An 18,989-nucleotide genomic window follows, 5' to 3' on the forward strand; every position below is an offset into this window, starting at 1 on the left:
CATACTGACAAACAGGCTCGGTCGAACTTTTTTTTTCAGCGACCCACCATTGTAACATAGTAGCGATAATATGGTACGATAACATCTGCCCTTCCCCGCAGAGCGCCACCAGCAGCGGCGCGAAGGGCGAGACCACGGGCGCCGCGCTGGTGAACGCTCTGGATGACCTGCTGGGTACACTGGTGGCACACTGTTCGGACGGACGGCTGCTGGTCCGTGCCACAGTCACCTACCTGGCCACGCGTGAGTGGGTGGGGGTGAGCGGTACGGCGAGGGTGGAGTAGGGCTGGGGCTGAGGGAAGAGGTGTTCGACCGGGGAGGAATTTTTGGGAACAGCGGCTAGCGCACTGGGATGTCATGTAGAACATGCTCCAGGCTGGATATGGCTGCGGTGAAACACTCAACGTCTATCTGAACTGAAAAAGTTTGCTATCATTTTAGAACACCGTTAGTTAAGTCAATCATCCGGATGTCTATTTACGATGTACGACATCTGCACTATGCTGACCTCTGCACTATGATGCTGACCCCTACCATTATCGTGTACTCGGCCAGGCTCCGGTGGCAGTCCGCTGCGCATCTCGCCGCTGCTGCTCGGCTTCTTCCTGAAGGTTCTGTCCAGCTCCAGCGGCGTGGCGTCCATGATTCGACACCGAGGCCTCGAGGTGGGTCCACCGAGCCAGGACACACGCTCTACAAAATCATGTGTCTCGACGCAAGCAATGCAACACAAAATCAAGGCAGTTAGTAGCATGTGTATTGAATAAAACAGTATGCTACTAGTTTTGCTAAACTTTTTTGGCCATCTGCTGTACCTGACGCACCAAACATAGACGTTTTACGACCCATGTAGGTCACTGACCTGAAGATCAGGTGTCGTGGTCCATGACTTAGTTCACATACGGGCTGCGGCAATCCGTCAGCGCCTAGTGATGACCTCCACAATGCCCCGTTCTGCCTCAGGCGGTGTTTGAGAACGCGGCGCTCTCCTGCCGCCCGGTGGCCGAGCCGCCGTCTGGCGGTGTCACCGGACTGATGCTGCGCTACCTGAGCCAGCGGCAGCGGCGGCCGGCCTCGTCGGGCGGCCTGACGATGCGCCGCTCGGCGGGCCCCGGCGCCGCGCCGCCGCCCGTCTCGCAGCACCTCTTCAATGACGCCGACGGCCTGATCAATGTGGCGCCGCTCAGTGAGTCAACGGGGACGGGAGGGGAGGAAGGTGGGAGGACTCGGTAGTCAGTGGGGGGGGGGGGGTGAGGTGGGGAGTGAGCAGAAAACCGGATACCGGGTGATGGAAGTAGCGTCGAGCAAGAGGTAATAAGATCAAACACAGACACAGTTGATTGGTTGAGCCGATAGGTTGCTGGCGGATGAACGGCTGTGCTCGCTTTTAGTGAGCTTCTCCGGCAACGGTTTGTCTCTTTTGTCTATGTGTGACCCAAACTGGCTAATCAGACAAGTACTTTCGCCGCCTCTGCCTGTGTCTGGGTTGACTCCGTTCCTCCCGGTCTATGGTGACAATCGTTTTCCAGCTCGCCCTCATCTAACTGCCCCCGTTCCCGTCTCCAGGTACGATCACGTGCAGCAGTCCGATGGCGCTCCAGCCGGAGGTGCTCGTACAGCCGACGGCGCCGCACCGGCGCAGCCGAAATCCGGCCTGGTCGCACCACTTTTACGCGCCGCTGGAGCGCACAGTGGAGCTGCACGTGCGTCTGCCGTGCGCCGTGCTGCTGCACCAGGTGCATCTTCAGCCGCACTGCAGCTCACTGGCCAGTGAGTAGACGGACAGACAGGTGGCGAGGTGGGATGAAGCGGGCAGTGGCGGAGGAGAAACGGTAGGGAGTACCGTAGGGAGTGAATCTACATACTGGGATGTCTTCGTGCAAGCTCTCAGTTTTCTTTCACCTGTATGATACATTTCAGACTCATTTGTCCTTTTACAGGTTAGAAAACGATCTCGCACTTGCTTTAAATGTTTGTGACCCGTGCCTATCGGCTTCCCTGTCCACCACAGCCTAAACGTCTTACTCGCCGCTCTCTCAGCCTGTTTGACCCGCTACCTTTCCAATCTGACCATGCCTCTCCCTCCCGCAGCGTGTCCGTCGGCGGTGACCGTGGAGGTAACTAGCGGCGGACCGTCGGCGCCCGTCTGTACCTCTGTACCGACCGCCGGCCTCACCTTCATTGGTATCGAGCTGGCGCAGCCGACAGTGGCCACCGAGGTGACGGTGCGCCTGCACCGGCCGGCCGACTCGGCCAACCTGGGCCTGTCGCAGCTGCGACTGATGGCGGCCACGACATTCGGCGGCGCCGCGCTGGCACTGCGCGGCGATCAGGCGGCGGCTAACGCAGAGTGGTGAGTGAGACAGCGGGAACTGGGGATGGAAAATTTGAGAGCTGACTGCTAACGGGCTACACTTGGTAACGTTGAACGTTTGATGCGATTCGATTCCTTTTGCATTTGTTTTATGGCTATGTATCATTTTTTATGCATCATTTTGTTGATCAGTGTTGTTTGTGTGTACTATCGGCAGCCACCTACGTTGTCTTCTGCGTTGCTGTATGAACTACCTGTAAATATAGGTTGCTGTGTTTTCTGCGTTCTGTGACGCCCATCTGTCAGCCACCGGATCTCTGACCGCTCTCTCCCCCCTCAGCCACCTGTGGCTGCGTCTGCTGGACGCCGCGCTGCAGCCCTCCGCCGACACGGAGGTGCTGGACCGGCTGTGCGCGGCGCCGCGGCTGCTGGAGCGCAGCCGCGCGCTGCTGACAGCAGCCTCCCGGTCGGCCGAGAGCGCCCGGCGCGCCGTCCGTCTGCTGCTGCTGCTGGGCCGCCACCAGCCCGAGCTGGGCCTGGGGCTGGTGCGGGAGCTGCTGCGCCGCCCGCCGCCCGCTGACGGAGGACGGCAGCCCGTGCGGCTGCTCTACCAGCTGGCCACGACTGATGATCAGTTCATCGGTAACCGGGTGTTCGAGTTCTTCACCTGGCTGCGGGAGGGCGCCCTGGGAGCGGTGAGTGCGACCAGAGGGCAGTGTGCTTGCCTTTAATTTTCAATTTGATATGTTTTGCTTTAACTGTTACCGATCATTTAGGCGTTCTGTGATGATTTATGCGTCCTATGAGTGTACTTAATGCTGTCGCTAGTCGTCATTTAATAGTAACTTCTATTAGTTTGACTAGCTGCTCCGGTATATCAAGCCCATTACGTACAGTAGTCTGTCGATTTACTCTTCTACCTTTGTCGCCGATCAGCCGCCGTCAACGAGCAGCCATCCGTTGAGTGTGCACCGCCCACCCTCTTAACGCCTTCCGCGCTTCTCGGTCGTCAGGATTCGTCGCCGCCGCTGGGCCCACTGCACCCTGTGATGGTGCACTGTATAGCGGCCATCCTCTGGACGGTGGCCGACATGGGGCGCGAGGAGGTGCAGCAGCTGATTCCGGCCGATCTAGTCACGTAAGTACCGTGGCTCTAGTCATTGGTCTTACTCAGACTTATTTTATCAAGTCCATCAGCTACCTGTAGAAGCAAGATCATATGTGGTCGTCTTGTCGGCATGCTAGTTATTCGATTGATCGTAGCTTTGCTATGGACTTGTTGGAAGTTAAAACGATACTCACAATTTTCTTGAAACATTTAACACAGAATATTATTGCCTGTTTTCGTTGTTTTCCCTGCCACCGCTACAGCCCACAGCATGATGTTCGGCCGTTCAGACGGTTCCCCATTCTCCATGCCTTCTTCAGTATGATGGCTGATCTGTTTACGTTGTTCCTTGTTCCCTATTACAGTGTTGTGTACGGCTGGTGCAGCCGTCTGTCGGCCTGTACGTACCTCAGTTTATGGTGTACACTGACTGTACTCCTGCTAACGCTGCTCCGTGTTCTCTTACAGTGTTGTGTACGGCTGGTGCAGCCGTCTGTCTGCCGACTCTGCACTGAAGCGCTCCCTCGACTGGGTGCTGTGCGCCCTGTGCCACCTGCGTCCGGCGCTGCTGCGGCCCCTCCTACACACCATGGGCGTGCTGGTGCTGCCCGGAGACGGCGCCAACGCCACCGACGACAGGTCAGACATGGCGTACCGATCGGCGGGGGACGTGTTAAGAATGGTGTTATATCGGATTGTCGATATGTGAACAAAGCTTTAGACGAGTGCAAGCGATGTGTGCCGTTTTACTTAGGAGTCCTATATCGGCGGTAGACTAGCCTAATGTTTAATTTGAGTAGCGTTGCTGAACTTGCTCTTTTGTTCCGCTTTTCACTTAGCTTCTACGTGCTAACCCCTTTCTTTTGCCTTTCCGATCCTCAGGAAGGATCGCGAGGCGGAGGCGTGCGCGTCCGTCACCGATGACGCCAAGCACGGCGGCGCGGCGGCCACTGACGAGGCGGCGGCGGCGGCGGCGGCGTCCCGGCTGCTGCCCGCCGAGCGTCTGGAGCTGGGCGGCGGCCAGCTGGCCACTCTGGCCGCCGTGCTGCAGGCGCCGGCGGCCGTGGCGCACGCCGTGGACGCCGGTCTGCTGCATGCCGTGCTCGTCCAGGCCGTGCACGGTACGGGCGAATGAGAGACAGAGAGAGCTGGGAAACGCGTGAGGGTAAGGGGGGGGGGGGGGGGTAGACATGTCTGTGATAGGGCGACGAAGCGTCTGGGACAAGATTTTGGGACCCCGATGATCACTGCTGCCTCTCACTTTCTATGGGTGGCGGCGGGTGACAGGTTTGCTTTATGTTCACATTGGGTTCCCGTCTGATATGTTTGATTTGCCTACTGCGGTTGTTTCTCTTGGGAATGGCCGTGTCCGCGTCTTAGGTTGCGTGACCTGGCGCGATGCTAACTACATTACGTATTTATTGCAGACTGCTGTGCCGAGATGGGCGGGCTGGACAGCGCCGTAACCGATCAGCAGCCGGCGGAGCTGGACGAAAGTCTGACCGACACGGACAAACAGAGCTGCGGTGGCGGCGGCGGGGCGACGCTGCAGGCCCCCAGCGCGGGGTCCCAGGTCAGCACAGGGCACCTCAGAGTTGCCAATCAGGACCTGGGTCATGCGTTTTGGTTCTTGATTGGTTTCTTATACCAAATTGTTACGTTCATTTAAACCTGGCCATGCTTTGCTTTTAATAACAGGTGAGGGTGAAGACAACTGATCACTTAATACGTTCGTTATCGAATAATATGCTTAATTAACTGCCGAATGCTAGGTGTGACCTCCCTGCCACCACCGCCGGTACAGCGTCACTAACTCACCGCCTCCCTCCATCCCCAGATGCCGGCGCTGCTGTCGCTGCTGAGCGCCGCCTGCTGGGAGCCGCGTGTACGCGACTGGCTGGCCTCCGACACCGCCTCCGTCTACTGGCTGAGTCTGGTGCGTCTGCTGACGGCCCGTCCGGCTCGTCCCGCCGCCCTGGAGACGGAGCTGCTGCGGCTGCTGGCACGCTGCTGCCACGGCCACCCGGCCAACCAGCGCCGGCTGGCGGCCACCGTGTGTGACGTGCTGGCCGCGCGGCTGGAGGCTCCGGCCGGCTGCCGGCCGCGCCTGCAGGGCTTCACGCGCCGGCTGGTGCTGCGGCTGCTGCTGGAGGGCGAGCGAGTGAGCGTGCTGCTGCGCGCCGCGCCGCCGGCCGGCCCGCTGCCGGCGGCCGCCGGAGGACTCTGGCCCCTGGAGCACCCCCGCCTCTGGGCAGATACCCTGCTGGTGTTCCGGACTGACGCTACCGTGGCCACCGTGCTGCAGACTGCTCTCGGTGGGTGATGGGGCGGGGCGACGGGAGAGGAAGGCTGGGTTCAGGGCCTACTTTCACATTTCGATGAGAAAGGGATAGTTGGGACTGAGAAGCACTTTAACTGCGGGTTTCCTCCTTGCACAGTTCTTGCTGTCTTGGGTTTTGACACTGAGCGATCTTGACCTACATCGCATCTCCCTTCATATGTACCGTGATATGACTAATGTCTAGCTCCATTATAATGCACCTTGACCGACCTGACCTAACCTGACGCTACCCGCTGCAGGTCTGGAGGGCTCGGACGGCGCCTCCAGCTCCAAAGATCCACCACCGCTGCGTGCGGATAAGGACCAGAAGAACCAGGCGAACGCGGCCACGGCAGCAGACGCCGACCCCAGCGGCTCCACAGGCACTCCGGTGCTCTACAAAGTCATCAAGGAGAAGAAGTACGGAAAACGGATACGACGGACGGCAGGTCAGTGTTAGGGAATGGTAAGCCTAGGCGGTAGTAATTGATGGTGTCTGGGACGCTAGTTGGTAGGTTGATGACTGTTGGAGGAGGGGTGGCGGCAAACTTCACAATGTTTGGAACTCGATTGTGTAGGGGTTGGGGTGATTTCTGGAAGAGCATGTGTACCGATACCGTTCGAGCTCCGAGTCGCCATGTAAACAGAAAATACGTCTTCGTAATTTTGGTGTTATGGTTGTTGATAGGATTATTTATATGAGTTATCCAAGAACCTGGTGTTCCGTTTCCATTGGCTGGACAGTGGACATGAAGTGCGAAGGCGTGAGACTGCAGAATTTTGCGGAAGTTAGGCATGAAACTAGCAATTCTGTGATCGCCACTCGACTAAAGGCCTGGCTACACTATGCGTTTTCTGCGTGCGTTTTTTGCGTGTTTGCGGGTTTTGCGTAATATCTTTCTAGAAAAATAAACGATACCTATTGCGTTTTTGTGATGTTTTTTATATTCAATTGTAGTTAATATAAGAGTTATATTAACTTCTGCATATAACTGATGTAAAAATTATATTATTTCTTACTTTTTTATAGAACGAAATTAGGCAAACCCGCAAAAAAACGCACGCAGAAAACGCATAGTGTAGCCAGGCCTTCATTGTGTCGTTCTGTGCACTAGCAAGAGCAACCATCACACACCTCCGTGTCCTTGTTTCAGACTGTCTGCCGGAGCCGGCCACGCCGGCCGCGCCGGAGATCCGCTACGAGCTGGTGGACGCCCAGCTGGGCGACCAGCCGCTGCCGCCGGCGGCCAGCCTCAGCCAGGTGCTGACTGTGCGCTCGGAGCGACTGGCCGCCGCCGCCCAGTCGCCCTACGTCAGCCTCACCGTGCGCCAGAGGAGCGGCGCTCAGCACGGCGCCGCGCGGACGCAAGGTAGGCGGCACTGGGGCTGACTGCGGCTCTGAGGGCGGTGATCGCGCGTGGTGTGTCAGTGACGGTATGTTCGTAATCGAGTGCTTCTGATGGGCACCAAGTCATGTTGTTGGATCATATTTTAATTTTTACTGTAGTTATTGTCGATCAAATAATTGGCGTCCAGTCTGCATTGCCCCGGAACCAGTGCCCGGTTCCTCGCCTGTTGCAGTGCTGCGTTTGTGTCTTGTCAATCAGCATTGCACTCCGGCTAAGTCCCTCTGTTCTCCCGTTTCAGGCGGGTCGGGCTCGCCGAGCCGCCGCGCGGACGATCTGGCGGCGGCCGTGCTGGCCGCTCCCGTGTTCCCCTCGGTGCTCTCCGTGTTCGCGGCCGAGGGCGGTCTGGCGCTGCTGGCCGGCACGCTACCGCTGCTGTTCCCCGAGGGTGGCGCGCCGCCGCCGGCTCCGGGCGGCGGGCGGACCGACCGGCCGCCGCCGGCCGACCTCACTGACGCCGAGTGGGTCAAGGTGGACCAGCCCGAGGAGGATGAGTACGTCAGCGGTCTGATGCCGCTGACCGGAGGCGGCGGCGGCGGGGGATCCGGCGGTACCTCGGGCGCCGGCGGCTCGGCCGGCCTGGTGCCCGTCATGTCCCCGCACAGCATCGCCTGCTTCGGCCTCTTTCTACGGTGAGTGGTCAGGATGGGAAGATGTCACGTAGAAGGGCCTGGGTTATTAGTGAGATGGCCTCCCGGGAGGGTTGAGGACATTTGGGGGGGGGGGGGTGCATCTCCATTGGACCGTGATATATTGACGACGGATGGGTGTTCCTGTATCGGTCGAGGATTCTACCGGATATCTTCTGGCCTGTCTGACTGTCTGTCTGTGTACTTCAGACTGCCGGGGTACGCCGAGCTGCTGCTGCAGGACCAGGTGTCCGCCCGTCACCTGCTGCGGCTGTCACTGGGCGTCACAGATGATGGTGACGGAAGTAAGTACTCGTTACAACCCAGGGTCATGGGATAGTGCAACGGCTCGGCAACACTGTCTACGAAACTGTTCAAAATTGTCAAAAATTGCCGATAAAGAATTATCGACGATAGATTATTTCACTGAATAATCTGATAGCCTTGCATCATGATTACTTTGTGTCGGATACTTCAAACTTGGCTTAATCTTCTGCATAAATGTCTGCAAATATGATTAATGGGCATAATAGTCGAATGCTAGACAGATTCGGCTGTCTCTGTCCCGTCTGCTTTTCTGCCTGCGACTCGACCCATGTCTGACCGTTCTATCTCCACCCGTCTCTAACCCCTGTCTCGCCTCCCCCAGACGAGATTCTGCGCCAGCCGGGCTCTGCCGAGCTGCCGCTCTACCCGTTCCAGTTGATGCAGCGGCTCCTGGATGCCACTCAGCTAACCACCGACGACGGGCAGCTGCTGCGGCGGCGCTGTCTGGAGATCGGCGCCGTCAACTTCCTGCTGGCCTGTACGGCCGTCCTCAGTCACACGGAGACGGCCGTACAGCTGCCCGCGCTGGAGTACCAGGTGAGATCAGCGACACGGAGTACCGACTGTCCTCAGTCACACGGAGACGGCCGTACAGCTGCCCGCGCTGGAGTACCAGGTGAGATCAGCGACACGGAGTACGGACTGTGCTCAGTCACACGGAGACGGCCCCGTACAGCTGCCCGCGCTGGAGTACCAGGTGAGATCAGTGTAGCATTCAGACAAAGAGCGGAGAATATGCGCGTCGCTGTCAGGAGACGAGAATGCAGTGACGGTACCTACTAGGTCGTTTGTTGCTCTCAGAAGATAGAAAGTCAGTTGCTGTCTAACGTCCATGGTGTCGACCTGGCATGGTGTAAAAAAGACTGAAGGTTATTTGACTTCACGAGCTGACCTATGCGACCTGACGTGGTAACCTGACTCAATGACCTATCTGTGACCCGGTTTGTCGGCCAGCTGATCCTGGCGACCACTCGGAACCAGCTGCTCTCGGAGGCGCAGTCGCAGCGGGCCGGCGACGACCGCTCTCACCAGTACTGGGCCAAAGGCACCGGCTTCGGTACCGGCAGCACTAGTCAGAAGTGGAACGTCGAGCAGGCCATGCTGCGGCAAAAGTCCGAGGAGGAACAGGTCACCTGGCTCATACAGGTCAGTGGGAACGGAAGAGGGGTACTGTGGGCAGGGCCGATGATAGTAAAGACTATTTGTCTTGTGGAATGGGTATGGAAGAGTGGGCATTTCACGGGGAGGGCTACCAGTCCGTCTGGATGCGTCAGGGTTGTCACGTTATGTGCAAGCGTTTACTATTCTTATAGGTGGCCCATTACTGATAAAGCAATTGTCTTCAATTCAAGCTTCGCAACGTTTTTATGTTAACATTTAGCACGTTAAATATTTACGCTGTTTTGAGGCTTAATTTGCCTTTTACAATCCTGACACACGAACATGTTGTTTGTCTGATGTTTCGACGAAGCTAACTGTGCCCGGTTTTCTTCCCCGACAGACCCTGGCGAGTTACATCAATCCCGGTGACGGCGGTGCCGGTACCGGCGGCAGCGGCAGCAGCAGCAGCAGTAGCAGCAGCTCCAGCTCGGACGGCACCGAGCCGGCCGAGCCGACCGACCTGCTGCCGGACGGCCTGGCCGAGCGGGTGCGCGAGTCCAACATCCTGACCGCGGTGTGCTCGTACCTGCGCAACGACTCGGTGCTGGACATGGCTCGCCACGTGCCGCTGTACCTGGCCGTGCTGCGGCTGCTGCGCGCCTTCTCCACCAGCCGGCAGCTGACACCGCTGCTGGCACAGGTGGCGCCGCTGCTGGCCAACATGCGACAGGTGGTGGACACCTACACCTCCCACCTGCAGTCCAGCAAGACGCGCAAGGCCGACAAGGCGGCCAAGAGCGGCTGGCCGCGCGAGGAGGAGGACGGCGGCCTGGCGCGCCTGCTGCACAACATCCAGCACACCTGGAGGCTGGTGGAGGTGGCCGTGGCGGCTCCGGACCCGACGGCGGCCGGACCGAGCGCGCCGGCCACCGCCGCCGCCGCGCCGGCCGTCCGCTCCCTGCACGACATCTACCTGGAGACGATGAAACCACTGCAGTTTGACACACACGAGATGATCGTGGAGAACCCCAATGGAGGCACGCGGTTCGTGGTGTCTCACCACTTCGAGTCGACGATGCGGGCCGCCGGCGAGCGCTCGCATCCCGCTCGTATGAAGCGGCTAGCGCAGGAGACGGTCACCCTCTCCACCAGTCTGCCGCTGAGCTTCAGCAGCTCCGTGTTCGTGCGTGTCGACCTGGGACGGCTGGACCTGATGAAGGTTCTTATCACCGCGCCGGCAGACACCCCCTACTCGAACGGCTGCTTCCTGTTTGACGTCTACTTCCCCTACGACTACCCGAACGCGCCCATGTTGATCAACCTGGACACCACGGGACGCAACACGGTGCGCTTCAACCCCAATCTCTACAACGACGGAAAGGTGTGTCTGTCCGTGCTCAACACCTGGCATGGACGGCCCGAGGAGAAGTGGAGCCCCCAGACGAGCAGCTTCCTGCAAGTTCTCGTCTCCATCCAGTCGCTGATTCTGGTGGCCGAGCCGTACTTTAACGAGCCGGGCTACGAGCGCTCGCGCGGCACACCGAGCGGGACTCAAAGCAGTCGGGAGTACGACGCCAACATTCGCCAGGCGACCGTCCGCTGGGCCATGCTGGAGCAGATCAGAAAACCGTGCCCCTGCTTCAAGGAGGTGCGTTCGTGGGGGACGGGGTGGGCGCAGGGAAGGGAAAGCTGGAGGCATGACAAGTGGGTTGGAATAGTTCATTCTGGTAGCCGATAGCGTATTTCACAGCCATGTGACCAAATGAATAGAGTACTGTAATTCTAGAATCAGTTAATGGTCAAACTGCCTGTCAACATTTTTATGTCGTTTTTCAGCTATGAAAAAACACCTATATGACCGTCTTAGCCCTTTCTTAGCCCTTTTCTTAGCCCACGTCAGTGCGATCGTGCTGTAGCAAATTAACTCTGTCACTTCTGACATCCTCGGCCGACGTCGACAGGTGATAGAGAAACATTTCTACCTGAAGCGGCACGAGATCGTGGACCAGGTGCAGGGCTGGATCACGGAGATGGAAGGCTACGCGACCGACCGGCGCTCCTCCAAAACGCTGCACGTCTCACTGCAGGCGCTCAAGGTAAGCTGCAGCCCGCCGGGATAGCAGGAGGGGGCTGATTATTAGGTGGACGACCGGGTCGAACGGGATATTGTTCATGCTGAATGCATTTCAGAATGATAGTTTTTGTGTCTATAGGGTGATTATGGATTTCTTTTCGACAAGGTTACATATTATTTCGTTCTGACTGGTAGTGGGAGCTTTGCGATATTATTTTATTTTCACCTTATCGCAAAAGGACTGTTCTGCTTACGAGTGAGATGGGAAATACTGTTGTGATCTATGAAGCGCCGCTACATCCCAGTTCGCTATTTCATAGTAAACACTGAGGCCGTCAGCCTGACGACATTCTTTCCCTCGCCAGTCGCACTTCGCCGCTCTGCAGGAAGAGCTGAAGAAACTGCGCCCGCCGCCGGACCTGGAGGGGGTCCTGGAGCCGGACCGGGCGCCGTCTCCCGCCCCCGCCCCCGCCGCCACCGGCCCGGACTCCGGAGTGGTCTCCTCTGTCGGCGCCGGGCCCGCCAGTCAGGAGAAGCCCACAGTGGGCCTGTCTCCCAGCGGCCGGCCGGCCGGTCTGAACGCCATCCAAGATCTGACCGAGGACGCGGCCGCCAGCGCCGCCGGCGTCATCGAAAAGGTCAAATGCGCGGCGGCGGCGGCGGCGGCGTCAGTGTCTGCGGCCGCCGAGTCTGCCTCGGGCGGCTCTCAGGCTAACGGGGAGGAGGCGGCGGCGGGCCGCTGACCAGCGCCCGCGGCGCGGACTCGGGCGGCGTGACGTGTGCGCGTGTGTGTGACAGTGGCGGGAGGACGCTCGGCGGTCGGACTGGGGCCGGCGCGGCCGCCCGGCGAGTGGACGGTGTCCAACAGAGGCCGCTCCGGCAGCGGCAGTGATGCGGTGTGGCGATCGTTGGCTTGGCTTGATTCAACTGAATACACTGTTCGCAACAGAGCGAGCCGTGTGACGGGCGCGTGCCCTGGCCGAGCCGCGGTGGGCGGCGCTTCTGAGAAGCGGGCCGGGGACGGGAGAGCGGGCCGACGATAATTATGGTAAATTACTGTGAGATTGCTGTTAGTTTTTCCTTCACATGTCCTTCAGTGGAAATGTAATCAATACAATTAATCAAGTGTCGACTCGTTAATATCCGGCGTAATAGGTGGGGGCGCGCTGTTGGTTCAAATCCATCCATCCTTCCATGGTGGCCCAACTCCTGGACCTTTCATGGTTGTACGAGTTTTCCCACGTCGTCTCTGAGTGACAGCAGAGTGAGCAGGTGGAGTTAGTCCTCTTCATATGATCACTCACGAACGAGGCACTGTTGCTGACTGGACGGACTGGTAATCGAAATGGTGGGGCGAGTTACAAATACCTGCCGAGAACATCAAACGGCCCCAGGACGGGTAGTGAAAGATGCCCCATTCTTATAAATTTGAATGCATAGACATTGGTTGGAAGTAATAAGAAAAATAATTCTAGTTTATTGCCACTAGTTTATTGCCACCGTTGAAGAAAACCACTTCCCGGCTGGGTCAAAACAAATCTGAGTTCCCGTACAATTTTGCAAAAGCTGCCTGTAACCGATTCCCCATAACACACCCACCCACAATACACGAGCACCTGAGAATGAATAGAACGAGAAAAAACCGACGCGATGAAGTGCGGCGCAGGCTGCATTCGGTGCATTTGTCCGGTTGCTATATCAGTACCGGCGCAGAGCAGTTCAATCTGGTGTAGACCCAGTCCAGCGTTTTGTCTGTTTGCAACTCACGAGTACGTGCAATGTCGAGCGTGAGATCGTTCCGCACTGTAATCATTTTCGTCGTGGGAAGTCTGTGGAGGGGCGGGGGGCGATGCGTCATCAGCAGCTGACTGAAGGCTTTGACCATCCCTAACCGGCTAGAAGTGACACCGAGCCTCTCACGGTCTGATTCCAGCCGGTTTGGGGCGGATATATCCAGTTTCGTGATCAAGGAGACCGTTTGGCCGAGCGTGGTCAACGCCCAACGGCCAGTGCGTAAGACCAGTTTGGGGACGGGGCTGGCTGGCTGCTCTGAGTGGGCGGAGATGACAGACCACGCGCAACTCTCACCGATCGAAATAGTGGAGATTTATAACAGCGATAGTAAAACGTGAATTGCATGCAGAAAGAACAAGTGCGATAGCCAGTAAACGAGTGACGACCGTTACTAGAAACGAAATTTTGCGCCTGATGTCTGTTTCCTAATGTTGCAGGGAAAGCTTCGTAGACCTGCTTATGAGTGAGGATCGACTCAACCCTCGCCGGCCGAGGGGGGGGGGGGGGCGGGTTAGGTTTTTTTTCGCGATAGCTCCGAACACGCTGGCGATAGAGAGCTGAAACTTGGCATACCTACCAGACAAGTTTCAGTAACTGACGATTGTGTAACCCAATGTCCCAGAATCCCGATGATACCCACTTCGTCAAACCTCAACGTTTACCAAATACAGCTTATGATAGTGATGTCAAGGCCCTAAAACAGGTGACATGATGCATCCGAAAATACCTACTTACCGTCATATGCCTAAAGTGTACCAAATGTTCGATCTAAGAAACACCGGTGAATCGGCCATGAGTTCATGGTACTTTTAGCAGCAAGCAATATTTACACATTGAACAATCCAGTTTGTGACGATATTAGTTACCATTCTAAATATGTGCATAAAAAGTGTTTCATCAGTCACTGACGTGGTCGGTAATCGGCCCCGGTCTACTCTGGTTGACCAGAAGGCACCATTGAAGGTTATTTATCCCGGCACCGCCTGGACTATTTCCGTACCCACATCAGCCTGGGGGGGGGTCGGATCCGACCCCCCCCCCCCTGTTATCTCGAGAACCAATGGTCGTATCGAGCCCCGCGAGGCGGCGTTCGAAAGGTCTCTACGAGACCTTCCCAAAGCACTCTTAAGATTTTAAGATTGAGGTCAATTTTCGGGTCAAGGTCAGGTCAAAGGTCAAATTCAGGGGTTTTGCATGATTAGGCTTACGGACAGCGGAATCGATAGCTGCTGCTCGAAACTCACCACAAATGACCTCAAAGACCTAGTGAAGGTACCATGTGCGTATAGGGGTCATACAAAGTACGGGTCAAGGTCAGGTCAGGTCACGAAAGGTCACGGTTTTCACTTTCTGCTACATGGGCGTGCGACACATGTTTTATGGCTTATTTTTCACGCCAAATCCGATGGCAATGGTTATATGTGACCCCAAGTCACTGTGCTGGTGATAAGTGTGCATTGAAAGCATAAAAAAATCGTTTATACCATACATAACTAAACGAGGGCTAAAAAAAAGTCAATTTTTCAACTTTTTATTTTTTGACATAAAAATGCACTTTTCTAGACGAGCTTTGTCCCAGGAATCCAGTGGTGCCATTTGTTTTCACATGCGATGTTCAGAACTGCCTCTAATTCGCGAAAATGCTTATGACGTCACCATGCCCTATGCATGTTGGAGCTATTTTTTACAATTTGGGGGTCAAAAATCAAGATAGAAAGTTGAAATTTGGGACATCTTATGTTCTAATAGAGCTCTATATCATATATTCCGGTTTTTTGGAAATTCTCAAAATTTTGGATTTTATTAGCTGTTTTCCAAAAAATATAGTTTTTTGAATTTTTAGGGGTGAAAAACGCATTTTATGGAAAATCCAAGATAGCCATTTTAAAGAACTCGTTGAGCTGCGTCTTTTCATGTCCTTAATTTGCAATTTGCTTAAAACCTCGATTTTTGGCGATTTTTTAAACATTTACCATTTTTTGACTGAAAACGCCATGTAGTTACATCACTAAAATCGATATATCTAAAAAAAATTTGAAATTTTTTTCTTAACCCTCGCCCTGGCAGGGGGGGGGTCGATGCGACCCCCCCCCCTAAGGTTTTTCGAAGATAGCGTAAAAACGGCGGCGCGCAGCGCCGCCAAATTTGGCAGAGCCTATGGGGCAACCTTTTTACATATGACCTGAAAATTTCAGGTCCGGGTGACCTTAGGTCAGGTCACCAGGTCAGAAAAACCGGTACAAGGTCATGGTCAAATTTCAAATTTCTTTTTGCACCTGTCCAACTCACAGTTTTGCACTGATTTCCTTCAAACTTTCAGGATGTGCTAAGTTCACCGAGTTGTATAACATATAGTTCGGGTTTTTTGAGGTCACTGATCTGAGGTCAGTTAGAGGTCATTACGTCGTAATGTTAAGCCTATGGGAAAATACTAAATTCGGAAAATACTGGAGATATCCGCTTCGTTCTATCACTTTTGCGCTTTGAAACCACAGTACTCAACAGCAGGTCACTTGGTGCTTCTTTGTTTGGTGTACTTATCCATGGGTCAGGTCAAATGAGGTCAACTGAGGTCAAATGACGTTTTTGCCAATAACTTGACACATAATGACGCTAGAGCTTAAAAAATGGTACCATTGTGTTCCTGGTGATCAGCCGAATCGAATGATATGCGATATGATGCAATTTGGTTAACTTTAACTTAATTTATTAAGTAAAGTTTACTTAAAATTTAAGAAAAACTTTAAGTACACTTAAGCAAGCTAAAAAGTATATCATTCGACGCGCCTTGACGTGCTGAGTTCACTGGTGCTTTTCTTTTTGCTCTATCTTAATTAGATCAAAAGTTATAAGCGAAAAACTTTTGACCTGTTTTTAGCGAAATTTTTACATTTATACCCCCCAAAACCCCCCTAAATATTGACCTAGAGCAACCAAATTTGCACAGGGGCGAGAACTCCAGGGGGCCCACCTACCTGCCGAATTTGGTGTTTCTAGGTGCCATAGGAGCCAATCGCGAGGGGGGGGGGGTCGCATCGACCCCCCCCCCCTGCCAGGCCGTGTTATGAAAAATGCCCTGCCAGGGCGAGGGTTAAAAATTGCACAGGAGACGTCAAATTGATGGGGGAGAAGGTATGCGAAGTTTCAAGTTGATAGCTCAAGCGGTTCATGAGTTATTCAAGAAAAACGGAGGGGGGGTCGGATCCGACCCCCCCCAGGCGGTCGCGGGTTATCATACATACCTACGTGCTGTTAGGTGAGCCTTCAGTATACGATGCAGTGCGGTAACCGCCCGTTCGATACAGCATGCAGTGTTCTATGAAAATCGGTATAAAATCAAAACTGTTTGACCCTTTTCTGTTATTTCTTCACAGGTTGATGTGCAACGGAACAATCAATCATTAATGCCATTCATTCAACCACTTTGAAAACTGTTTTCCCTTGTTTAATGCATTACGGTGTGTTTAATGCAGTAGCGAGCCTGTCTCAAATAGCCCCACCAACTTTCGGCCTATATGTTTTACGCCGCCAGAGATAAACACAACAACTTTATTTAAAAATTTCACTGTCGTTGAATTAGAAATGGTTCTATACAATCATCCTGTGATTTTTAAAGCTTAGGGTTACATCATATTATGACAGCCCTAGCTTAAAGTAGGTATAAATGCAATTTTTATCAGACCGAAATGGTATGTCCAACGAAAAACGAAAAGTTTGATTATAAGGGTTATACCTATAACTGTAGTTGAAAGAAATACTTTATGCCAGAATCAAATTTTAATTTCCAATCGCATGACATTAAAAGAATTATTTCTAACTTGACCAGTTTTCTTTAATTTCCTTGCAACCAAAACTGTCTCAAATAGCCCCACACTATGGGGCTATTTGTGACAGGCTTCAATTAGAAAAATATCTTTATTTATGGCTACTAGCTGAACCCAAACGACCTATCTGAAAGCGGTTACAGAGGACTACGTTTTTGCAATTTACATGCTATAGGAAATATCAACGGCGGAGCGCTGCTCCTGAGAGGAGGTGAGGGGACCGCTCCCGCGCTACAATAACCTATACCTACGTTCAGCGGTTTTGAAGCTGCTGTGGCAAAACCGGAGGGACGCTGTAAAAAGCCCCCCCCCCCCCAGTCAATAAGTGGCTTAGTAAGAAGTATTTTTCATTTCTTACAATTTTATTTACATTACATATGCTACCGAAAATTCGATGAGCGATATTCCGTAATGCCGTGCGGCGTGCGTGCTTCATTTTGCGAAATGAGCTACCGATTATGTGGCTATCTTTTGGCTGAGCATACCTACAATATCCATCACCACATGCCGTTTCAAAGTGCGCTGATAGATCTCGTTCAGTTCATAGAAATCGTCATATTTTATCGGAGAGCTGGCTATTGACAGAGTCGATAATAATTATTGCCTCGCCCATCCCAACTGCGAGCTGTATCGAGGCCAATTGACTAGGCTGTGACGCAGTATCGGCTCCCGGCTTACTGCGTCCTCTGATGAGACGACAGAGGGAGGGCGATATTACGTTCCCCAACCGCCCCAGTATCGGACGGGCCCCTGAGCGACGAGCGCGCCGGCCGACTTGCACGAGCCACAGTACCCCAACAGCGGCGACCATGACCACAGCAGGTATGTGAGCTGGGCTAGCGGCTACTAAAGCGTACACAAAGTTAGAGAAATAGGATTAGGTACTTCTGGGGGTAAGCAGCCTTTAGGTGACCTTGACACCCACCTTAAGCATGGGAGCAACATCAGATCACATGTTTGAACGTTTGAAACCACGAAAAGCTTGCAAACGCGCGGCTAATGCGAGCCGACATACGCCGAATCGCGATTCCGGCCAAACATGGTCTCGGAAAAGAGGTCACAGGGCAAAGGTCATTTGGGTCAGGGTCATACAATTTTCAGGGTAGGTGTAAAATTGATCAATGCGAGGGTACTGAAAGTTTCGTCGCAATCGGCCGCTTTGTACGCGAGTTATTCGCGATAAACCATAGGGGGGGGGGGGTGCATCAACCCCCCTCCTGTGCCGGCGAGGGCTAAGCTTGAATTGAGTGTGTTATCATTTTGCTGCTTTGTTGGGGCGATATGCACAGCCAATTCCAGACATGACGAATTCCTTTCTTTCCAAAATAATTGCTGACTCCTCACCCAAGAAAGCTTCACCAACTTGTATTCAGTTAGTGTGAAGTTACGGCTTCTATTCAAATATTATAACGTTATCGACACACAGAACGAAATATAATAAAGTAAGTAAACGTAAAATGCCAATCCGTTCAACACAGCACGCACTAAAATGTCTAATTTGAGCCACGCTATGCGCTCCTAAAAAGGTCCTGTCTCCGTGTGGTGGCAGCGGCCTCCCGTTTCAGCGCACACTTTGTCGATGGGTCGTGTCTGACTAGCCGTACGACGTAAACGTTCAACGCTAATCTATCACTGCACAAACAAATGAGGATGTTTTCTGTATTGGACAGTATACGCCTAATGTTGAGCTTGATGTAGGTCCTCTACCATTATATTGAATGTTGACTGTCCTTAGACTTCTACCTATAAAACTTATTTGAATAAATAACCTTATTTAACTTGAAATTGAGCTGTTTTATATATAGGTAGTATATACCTTTCATTTAGTAGGAACCTACAAAAGAGCAATTTAGTTCAATGCGGTTCACACCCAAACGTTTATCACAAATGTGCACCAAAATATGGTCGGGGCTTTAAAATGTGCAGTCACTACCATGCCTCCTATCATGCATTGCACATTCATTTCACATTGATTGAGTTTGCTTTTAGCGTGTATTTCGTAACCGCAACCGTCTTTTTTTTGACGGACCTGGCTTCAGTTTCCGACTCTTGCTTTGAATCTCTGCGGAAAACGAAAATTTTTGATTACTGC

General features: G+C 53.8%; 1 protein-coding gene across 1 annotated transcript in view; it reads left to right on the plus strand.

Moving 5' to 3' along the window:
- The window catches only part of LOC122381357 (baculoviral IAP repeat-containing protein 6-like), a 43,059-nt gene extending 30,650 nt beyond the window's left edge, over positions 1–12,409 (plus strand). The window contains exons 30-49 of the mRNA XM_043365417.1: positions 102–243; positions 556–665; positions 964–1,186; positions 1,567–1,770; positions 2,092–2,353; positions 2,655–3,009; positions 3,328–3,452; positions 3,891–4,061; positions 4,305–4,543; positions 4,850–4,995; positions 5,260–5,737; positions 6,003–6,191; positions 6,897–7,112; positions 7,390–7,780; positions 7,988–8,082; positions 8,427–8,641; positions 9,059–9,250; positions 9,606–10,853; positions 11,167–11,301; positions 11,645–12,409. Coding sequence (XP_043221352.1) covers positions 102–243; positions 556–665; positions 964–1,186; positions 1,567–1,770; positions 2,092–2,353; positions 2,655–3,009; positions 3,328–3,452; positions 3,891–4,061; positions 4,305–4,543; positions 4,850–4,995; positions 5,260–5,737; positions 6,003–6,191; positions 6,897–7,112; positions 7,390–7,780; positions 7,988–8,082; positions 8,427–8,641; positions 9,059–9,250; positions 9,606–10,853; positions 11,167–11,301; positions 11,645–12,022 — 5,514 coding nt within the window. The 3' untranslated portion in view covers positions 12,023–12,409. The remainder of the gene's footprint in view (positions 1–101; positions 244–555; positions 666–963; positions 1,187–1,566; positions 1,771–2,091; positions 2,354–2,654; positions 3,010–3,327; positions 3,453–3,890; positions 4,062–4,304; positions 4,544–4,849; positions 4,996–5,259; positions 5,738–6,002; positions 6,192–6,896; positions 7,113–7,389; positions 7,781–7,987; positions 8,083–8,426; positions 8,642–9,058; positions 9,251–9,605; positions 10,854–11,166; positions 11,302–11,644) is intronic.
- The last annotated feature ends 6,580 nt before the right edge of the window (positions 12,410–18,989 follow it).

Source organism: Amphibalanus amphitrite, unplaced genomic scaffold, assembly GCF_019059575.1.
Source record: "Amphibalanus amphitrite isolate SeventyFive unplaced genomic scaffold, NRLGWU_Aamphi_draft 000119F_arrow, whole genome shotgun sequence".
Classification (NCBI taxonomy): Eukaryota; Metazoa; Arthropoda; class Thecostraca; order Balanomorpha; family Balanidae; genus Amphibalanus; species Amphibalanus amphitrite.